General features: G+C 39.4%; 1 protein-coding gene across 2 annotated transcripts in view; it reads right to left on the bottom strand.

Moving 5' to 3' along the window:
• Nucleotides 1–876: 876 nt before the first annotated feature.
• Nucleotides 877–9,861, bottom strand: part of LOC117304473 (peroxidasin homolog) — a 25,767-nt gene continuing 16,782 nt past the window's right edge. Inside the window, exons 11-15 of one of the 2 annotated variants that reach the window (XM_033788960.1) lie at nt 9,224–9,855; nt 8,577–8,782; nt 7,028–7,072; nt 2,346–2,629; nt 877–1,743 (exon numbers count right to left, since the gene is read on the bottom strand). In XM_033788960.1, the coding sequence (XP_033644851.1) occupies nt 1,693–1,743; nt 2,346–2,629; nt 7,028–7,072; nt 8,577–8,782; nt 9,224–9,855 (1,218 nt within the window). In that variant the 3' untranslated portion in view covers nt 877–1,692. The remainder of the gene's footprint in view (nt 1,744–2,345; nt 2,630–7,027; nt 7,073–8,576; nt 8,783–9,223; nt 9,856–9,861) is intronic. The other variant, XM_033788959.1, reaches the window with a different exon arrangement.

The following is a 9,861-nucleotide window of genomic DNA, read 5'->3' as shown; positions in this document are numbered from 1 at the left end:
TACGAGTTACTCGTCCTAACTTAGGACTAGCTGTACGTTTTTGATATCTCTTTGGACTAGTCCTAAGTCAGGACTAGTCCTAACTCTTTGTGAAATCAACCTCAGGGCATGATTTCACAAAACACCAAGGCTGTATCTGAATTGGCGGCTACAGCTTTGGCTATGTCTCTGCATCACCATCCCTTGAAGTATAGAACATCCTTAGCAACAACCCTTAGCCGTAGCCGTAGCCGTAGCTGGCAACCTGAGATTTATCTTCAGATGCGCTGCCATAGTGATTTGCTTTGTGACATCACACATCGCTAAGGAATTACAATTGATACAAAACTTAATAAAGTCCTAGCGCTTTGTGAAATCATGCCCTTATGTGTTCAGTTCACTCATGTTTAGGTATTTTAGATAACGAATGGAGGAAAATACTGATGGTAAATGTATGCAGCCTTATATCTGGTGAAACTTAGTCGCATTGCCTCACCGTTTCATAAAAAAAGCTTTCCATTAGTTCTTCACCAGATCACGGCAAGGAAACACCCGCCCCCCCCCCCCCTCCCCAGAGTAATAAAGAACCCTTCCCTTAGTCACTAATTACAGGATAAAAATGATCATCTAATCACAGACAGTGTAATAAGATAAACTTACTTAAATAATTTAGAAGATATAATTTGCAATCAGGGTCCCATTTCATGGCTCTACTGCAAGCTAGGAGTCGGTGCTGACAGAATCAGAGAACGGGGCCAAATTTCATAGAGCTGCTAAGCACAAAAATTTGCTTAGCAAGAAATATCTTCCTTGATTACCAGGACACCAACCAAATTTCCATTTGTTGCATACTGCTTGTTACTGGTACTCGGCTGTTGTTTGCTTATCCTGAAAATCATGTGGAAATTTGGTTGGTAATCCTGTTTTTTATCAGGGAAGAAATTTCATGCTAAGCAAATTTTTATGCTAAGCATGGGCCATGGTTAGCGGGGAATCTTTGCTTGCGCACATAGCGTACTACACGTTACTAGGCATTCTTCGGTGACATATCTAGTGCAGATATTCAGCACTTGCACAGTAAGCAGAGAATGGTGACCGTAAGAGCAGAATTTGGCGGTAAGCAGAGCCATGAAGTTAGGCCCTGCACTGCTCACCCCCATCATTCCTACTCTAAGTTGACATACAGAAAGATTGAAAAGGTATGACCCCAATGGCAGGTAAATAAGCAGGTCTTATTCCTGTCTCCTTTACACTCAAAGAGAATACAATATATATGTATTATAGCACCACCCAGCAGTCAATTACCAGGGCTCCCGACTATACACCGATGATAAGCAGAAAAATCCATACCAGCTTAGCAGGGTTTCCCACTAAGCAGGAAGATGACACACACTAAGTATGATTAGATGGTAAATCAAGTACATTTCAGACCATAATGCAATAAGTACAATTTACAGTTAAGTCAATCTTTCTGCTCATTGATGTACGATTTTAGAACCCTCGTTTTTTTTTTTTAATTCATAAAGAAAATACAATATAAATTCCTGTTATTTTTAAAAGTTTTTTTTTTTACAAAAATACACCACAATAAAACCCGCAGATGACATAAGACATTGTTTTTCTTATAAGTTTCTTGAAGGAAAAGAACCCTAAAAGTTGACAGAAAAAGAAGGATACTTTGATGAAATGACCTGCATTTGACTCTCTCTGTCATCAATCTTGAGGAAGGGCTTTCTTTTTCCGTTCCCTTCGCAGAGATTTCACCTGAAAAAAGGAAGAGAGAAAACCAAAGAAAAATAAAAACCAGTGAATTTTCTCTTTTTGTATTAGTTTTGTTATTATATGATGGACAGTATAGGAGTAGGATTTGAAACTTTGCAGGGTGAGGTTTGCAGTAGCACCAAGTGTAAATCTATTTTGAGTAATATTGGTTCTATAAAGAAGTAATATTGGTTCTGAAAAGAATCGGTGGTTGACAACAAAATAATTGTAAACCACAGGTCCTTTTCAGAAGCAACACTAGTCAAAAGATATTTACAAATGGGGCTAGTGCGAACCACGCCCAACTATAGGAGTGCACTATTTGGTTTGGGTATATATAGAAAAATTTGCCCGTTTTAGAGTCCTAGTATTGTGTCGCCATACAATGGGTTTTCAGAGTCTAGTGGTTTGAAGAATGAACTATTTAACGCGGATGAAAAATAAAGCAGAGAGAGGCCGAGATCAAAACAGAAGGCATGAAATTTAATCTTTGACAGGGCAAGGGCATTTTCATTTCAAAGGGCACTTCCAGGGAAAGTTTTGAAGGGGCACCGAGCCCAAGACCAGGGCATCAGAGGGCCTGGGCCCTTCATCATAAAACCAACCTGCTTAGAGAGGTTCCTGATAGTTGATTGCATTCTGGTCATAGTCTCGCCAAGTTCCTCTACAATGGACTCCAAATAAGTCGTTCGGCTATCAAGGTCCAATTCCTCCAAGACAGTCGCTGCTGTTTCTTCCTCTCTTAAAGGGGGTCTAGTGTGCAGGGGTTTCTTATGCTGTGACTGCCCAGATTTTGTGCTGTTGGTCCACTGTGAAGGTGCTGCAAAGCTGTCCACTGAACGCCGCGACCTTGAGACGCTTCCTACTGTCAAACTTGATACCACCAGATCTGTGTAAGGATGGTCAGAAGATAAATGGATTTATTTGATTTCAGGTTGGACAATTAATTAATTTATTTGTCAATTAAAAAGAAAATAATTGCAAATAAGGCTGGCCCCTGGTATGAACAGCGCCCTCATTGAGATTAAATGAAGCCACCTCGTTATCAACAGCCCCATGGAAGACTTAAGAACGCTAGGTGGCAGCAGATTAACCAGGTAAATTTCCATTGTTTACGTAGTTCTGAGCATGTGCAAACTGCCGAAACAATGGATTTATCTGCACCTAGCAACCAAAAAGTCATAGATTCAAGAGTTGAGATTAGAGACAAACACGAGACAGTTACCCCTGGAAGATTTGAGAATTTCAAGAACAAGAAGACAGTTGTTTGACTATTTTAAGAGGATGTCAGTTTTGGGTTACGATTAAACTACTATTCAGCTTGTATTACATTTCTCACTCATAGGCACATTCAGTGCTTGTAGCAACTCGGTTTGTTTAGATAATTTATAGGGGTCTATAAATTAACAAAGCTTTTCTGCCTGTGCTTCAATTTTGAGCGTTTACAAGTTTGATGAAATTAGACCTCTGGTCAATAGAAACATGTCATAATCACTACAGGATATTTGGGTGTATGAACATGACAGCTTGCTGTCTATGTCTTATGAGTAATTGCCAGGGGCAGTCTTGGGAAGTCTAGGGCAGTCTTGGGAAGTCTAGGGCCAGTCTTGGGAAGTCTAGGGCAGTCTTGGGAAGTCAAACCCATTGAATGACCCTCTTAGAGGCAAAGAAAAGCTTTGGTAATTGTCAAAGACCATTCTTCTCACTTGATGTATCTCAACATTATGCACAAAATAACAAAGCTGTGCAAATTTGAACTCAATTGGTTGTTGAAGTTGCGAGATAATAATGGAAGAAAAAAACACCCTTGTCACAAGAAGTTGTATGCTTTCTCAGATGCCTCAGAAAAAGCTTCAGCAAAAGTCTTTTTTAATTTGAGTGAGAAATTACCTCTTTCTCAAAAACTACGTGACTTCATAGGGAACAATTTCTCACAATGTTTTATATTATCAACTCTACATTGCTCCATTCAGGAAGAATAATCCAGAATTTGAATACACAATTTGAGAATGTGTTTCAAGCAGAAACGTTTCTCAGATTAAAATTAGTTTGAAATCCCTCTCTATAAAACCACATTCATTTATCAAAAGGTGCAGCACTTTTTAGCAAATAAGTTTTCACGGTCATTGATTTTAGGAGTAATTACCAAAGTTATACCCTTCCTTTAAGACGGGCTGAATCATAAAATACCCTCCCCCCCCCCCCCGAGGGACAAGTATTACTACACCAGAGGTCATATCAAAGTGGACATCATATCCGTAATATTGGCTGAAAAGATAGCGATGATAGACCTTAGCTTTCAGCTAAACACAAGATGAAAGAGTTTGGCAGACGTTGTGTTTGTCACTCATAAGATTGTTAGATCACACAAGATGGCAACGTTGAGTGCCTAACACCACTTCCTATTCTAAGACAACATTTCAAAAAAAATTACTACAACCTGAAATTTCATCTTTTAAATGGCAATTTTCATTTTGAAACCTCACCCAATTTTACTCCCATTATGCAGAAGTTTGAAATCCTATAATTTCTAGAAAGTCATTTAATATTAGAGGAAATGCAAACACCGACCAAATATTCAAATTTATTGCTTAAAGTAAGAAAGCACACACAGCAAACTTGCACCATACGTCATACTGCTTCTAAGCTCCCTCAAGTTCCATAGACTTAATATAGCAACTTCAAAACCACACAAGACAGAAAGGAGAAGAAGGGGAAAAAAGGATATTTAGGCTCAACACCGTTACCCAAAAACCAATGCAATTAATTTTGATATTCCCTCACATTTCAGGCAAAAAGTAATATCAAGACCACATAAGGCAGTAAGAAGAAAAGGCAAAACTCAAACTTTCAAGCTCAACACCATCACCACAAAAAGCCCACGCAATTAATTTGGATCACTTCAAATCAACATTTCCATTTGATACAGAAATCAACAGCTGACAAAAACAAGACATGTAAACAATAACAAGTTCTAAAATAGAGTAGAGTGGTTTTTACGTTCAGACAGGACGTCCTGTACGTGGTTACAGCAGAGACAGTTGTCACCACATCTTCAATCAAAACCTCTAAAACATAATGACGAAAAACATCGAGCTAACAGGATTACGAAGAACTAATTAAATCCAAGCCAGCCAGGTGTACAACCATTTGAAGTGGAAATCCAATAGACATATTTATTAGTCATGAGACAACACCGTATTGTTTTTCCCTCTGACTGAAATCAACGTTACTAAACCGAGACTTCCCCCAAATTCGTGCAAATTGAGAAGATGGTGGTCACACAATCTAAAGAAATGAGGAATGTTCTGTCTGTATGGCTGTTCTTTGAGGCCATGTGTGTATCTACTCGCCAGGTAGATCATGTTCGTTTGAGAGCTTATCTTGCTCTATATTCTACTACCGCTGAGTAGATTTTTTTTAATTCGGGAGACTTCTCAGTTCCGAAAAGGACTGTCCTGCTTATTAACTACAGTTCTTGACAACAAAACCAATTGGACACTTTTCCCTTAATCCATGACATAACAACCTTGACACAAATATCCCACAGACAGCTGTAAGAAAGGGAGGTACACCTTTTTATTTGTCATTATGGTGTTTCCGAAGCGTCTAGCCACAGTCACGGAATAAGACCACAAACTTCCTGTAGATTGAGAGTTCCATGGACGCCCCTTTACCTCCCAACATTAATGAATGGCAAACAAATCTAATCTTGTTTAACTAGAATTCAGTTTCGGGAATCAACTTCCAAGTGAACTTGCAAAAGCCTAAAACTGCATTTGTCAAAAATTGTCAAAAGCCTAAAACAGAATTTGTCAAAAATGGTCAAAAGCCTAAAACAGCATTTTTCACACATTGTCATATTAAAGGACAGGTTACAGCCTTTAAAGACTCTGTAGGCCATTAACCAATTCTTGCATTTATACCATAGGTCCTTTTGGTGGGTAAGCAGTGTGCAACAGCTAATTATTCTAAAGTCTCATTGTCATCTAAGGGGAAGAAAAACAATGGACATTTTTGTTTTGTTGTTTTATTTAGTAAACTATTAGCAGCCAATTGAAAGTGAGCCCTCTTGTAAAACAGAGCAGTATAATGATAGAAAAGACAAGACAACCCAAAGCCTTGCATTTGCCATGAAGTTTACTTAATAACCTGCCGTTGATTTCACAATCTTAAAACTAATCTTAAGACTTAGGACGAGTCCCAACCCTGCACTGCAGCATGCAGACCTTAAGATTAATCCTAAGTTAGGACGAGTAACTCGTCCTAACTCGAGGTAAGATGAGTCCTAACTCTTTGTGAAATCGGCGGCTGGCACTTTCAGTTTGAGAACAACACACTGGAAATGTTAGCTGAACAAAGAAACAGACAGTGCCTGAATAAAGAATCCATAGTTTCTGCTTATTACCATTGGATTATTTTGCTACGATACAGGTTGATGACGCAAGCTATGTCTGCCATTATTTAAAGCTGCGAGTGGTTTTGCTTGGTTACAAAGATTCAAGTTAGAAATAAAGGTCAAGATTTCCTATAGGATATTAGTATAAATCACCCAAAATCCATCAAGCCTTTCTTATCAAACATAGTAACATGACATGTTAGGTTTATTGGATGTGTTATGCTGAAAAACTTGCTTTTGAGTGGTTTTTTTTTTCGCTTGGCGAAGTTGCGTTTCACATCACCCTTAAACAAAAAATAAGCTGCAAAATGATACCTTGAAAAAGGGGCTGCTATTTGTTAACTTTCCCTCTAAAAACGACTTTAAAATGTTTTCAAATAAAAGGAACAATACAACACAGGAATCAATCACTGTTAACTTTCTTCGAAAATGTCTACTTTTCAAAAACTTAATCAATAAGTTAAAAAGCAACAGAAGTTTGAAAGTTAACAGTGAACCTGATTGAAGTCATACTGATGTGTTTTACCTACAATCCTGGCCCTATCTCATTGGGCCCCGTCCCGTGGCCCCCGTTTAATGTTGGCTCTCATTGCGCTGTCTGCAATCCAGCTTTGGGTTTACAACATTGAGCGGGGGAACAGGGAGGGTGTGTTTATTGTCACATGATTGTCACATGATTGTCACATGATTGTCACATGACTGTCACATGATTGTCACATGGCCAAAACATTATGGCCAGGATTGAAAGTTGAAATGTTCCCTTCACGTGACTACTGTTCTCACACCATGTTACTGGCCGGCCTATTTTTAATCAACACCTTCCACCATGCAATGTTTCAATCTAATCAGCAATGCACAAGATTTCTAGCAAACATTTAAGATAATCACCGTCCAATCTTGCACTACGACGATTGGCACCAGCTAGAGTTGTACCTGTGTACAAATTGCAGGCACCTCATCATTATGAAAACTGTTCAAGCTAGGATTTTTTACTTACTAAATAAAAACTTCTCAAGGAAAGCTTTAGAATCTTAACTAAATTTAGGTTTTATTCCAAGCCCTGGGTAAGGCTCTGTGTCCGTCTCTGGACTTTGTTTAATGTTAGAAAACAATGTACAAAATGTACACTGCTCTGAAACTGATGACAGAGCCGAAGCCGAAGGTCAAGCCAGAGCTGGAGCTCAAACCAGAACGCTGTATGGAATGCACCATTGGTAAAATGATAATTTGTTTTAAGTGGTAAGGGCGGGGCTCTTATTTGGAAGGAAGTAAAGTAAAACCCTACATCTGACAGGAGCAGCAGAGGAGGAAACGTTTCATTAAGGAGTAAAGGACATTCATTGAGAAAACACACAGGTCAAATGAAGGATGATTGATATATAGCGCAAACAAGCTCATTAACAACGTTAATGGTTTCACTATTTCTGTATCCAAGGTTACTGTATTTGTGCTTGCATGGAATATAAAGCGGGAATACCGACACATAAAGCGTTGAAAATGTAAAAACAATTTAGATCCTTACGACAAGGAATGGTTGATCTTTAATTATAAGTTAGGACTTTAAAGGTGTTTTCACTGATGGGAAGGCACGGCCGACTTATCCTCTAAATTGTTATCAGCAATATTCCCCATCTCATTACTCATAATTTGTTCAATTTTTTTTTTCCGTTAGGTGTGTCGATCTTGCTTAATGGCAATGTATACCTATGTTTTTTGGAATCGTTCAGTTCTTTATTCCTGTATATTTTAACAGCACTCGAGTCTTCTTGAAAATTGTTTTCCTTTGTAATCTTTCATCTATGCCAAAAGCTGGTAACAACACATCTTTTTGTACTTTTTTACTACTATAAGTCACAATAATAACTTACACAAACAACAATTTTTGTTTACACTTGTGTCGCGAGTTTAGGCGATTGTTCACGCTTTATGAAAGTAAAAGGTTTGAATCAATCATGACTAAAGTCATAAATGAGCATCCAGTCTCAGACAAGCTTCTCATACATCAGCGGCTTAAAATAGGCCCAAAAGGATCTACATACAGGAAACCAGTTTCCCTCTTTGTCTGTCAATAAATATCACAAGGAATTCAAAGGGAAAAACAAACAAAAAAATACTCAAAAGTTCACAGTCCTTGATCTCAAGCTTAGCATTGTTCTCACAATCTGCTAAGCATAAGTAACCTTTCCTTAACAAAGCAGGTTGAGCAAACAGACAAGCGTATGCCATATAGACCTATAGCCTGTGACAGTTGAAAAAGAGCCAAAGATTCTGGACTTCCTGCAGGCACAGTTAATACACAGCCCATTGGAAGAAATCATTCAAATCTCATTTATTATGGAGATTGCTAAAAAATATACAAAATTAAAAAAAAGTATATAATAATAAATACCAACATAATGAAATAGACCAGTTGCTAAAGATCAATAACTGTACGTACCTTGTGGGCACTCGGCCCACATTCTCAGGTCAATTGAGGGCAAATCTTTACAATGTCTGAAGCCACTAGGGAAATCACTCTTATGAAAGATCTCTTCAGGAATACGCTTGATGTCGCTGTTGTCGCAGATGACCCTTGCTAAGGTGAATTGTTTAATCTGTGTTAACTGGTCCGGTTCAAACGTTCCTGGGTTCTCGTACCAAAATCTGACGATGAATAATAAATATAAATAAAATTTGGTATTTAAGGGTGCGTTCATTTAGCTTCCCTGGGTCGACTCCGGTCTGCCCGAATAGCAGGTGCGTTCGAAAAGCTTTCACGTCATTCCAGGGGCTCACCTGGGTCAGCCCCCAGTGCCCTGCTTGTGGAGTGGGTCACTTGGGGCTGGCCCTAGGTGCATGACCTCAATACGAGAGCGGTGAGTGATTGTTGTTCGTTCAGCTCTTGTCAGGGGCTCACCCGAGTGAGCACCGCGGGGTAGACCCAGGGAAGCTAATCGAACGCACCCATTATAGCGCCCAGCTGATAGCGCCTCTATGGTTAAATTGCTTTGAATAGGAGAAAATTACTAGGTTTACTCTCTAATCTTTGTAAAATGATGTTTGAGAAAAGAAAAAAAAAACATGGTGGCGCTTGTGTTCACTTACCTGTCTCCTGCTCGGAGACGTCTCATTTGTTTGGCCAAGATACAAGTGAACGTCGGTCCAAGAAGACCACCTTCAATGGGGTCCTCGGCCATGCCAGCCACAAACAGATCCACATTGCCAGGATGATGATAAAGATTCTCTAGCTTATTCCTCACTTCATCGTTGGAAATCTCGTCTTGTAACTCGTCAAACGTCTGCACCGCTGACATATTACAGAGGACCCGCCAATCGTTATAGCCAGGGAGGGCGTGATCTCGACCACGTTGGATGTTCAAAGAAGCAAGATCAAGAGCAATCTCGTGAGCCATCTCAAAAAGATGCTCAGTCAGCTCAGTGTTAAGCATTTCTTCTGGCTTGGGTTCCTTGAGCGGGGAGGCAAAGAGTCCACGGAGGAGTGGGTCTACACCGCCTTCTTCGACAATGCGGAACGGGGAGAAGAAAGCCTTGTGTAAGGGGAGGTCTCCTTCCGAGATGGGTTGATAAGATTCATTCAATCTCTTCAGAATAGGCTGAATCATACTATGTCCGAATCGGAATGCAGCCGTAGCAAAAACATTCAAGATGGCTGAGTTAGTCTTGGGATCGTATCCTTGATAATCTCCAATTAATTCCACACCTTTGGGTCCCAAGACCTTTGG

The sequence above is a fragment of the Asterias rubens genome, chromosome 21 (assembly GCF_902459465.1).
Source record: "Asterias rubens chromosome 21, eAstRub1.3, whole genome shotgun sequence".
NCBI classification, from domain to species: domain Eukaryota; kingdom Metazoa; phylum Echinodermata; class Asteroidea; order Forcipulatida; family Asteriidae; genus Asterias; species Asterias rubens.
Note: the sequence above shows the minus strand (reverse complement) of the source record. Positions and strands in the feature narration are given on the sequence as shown.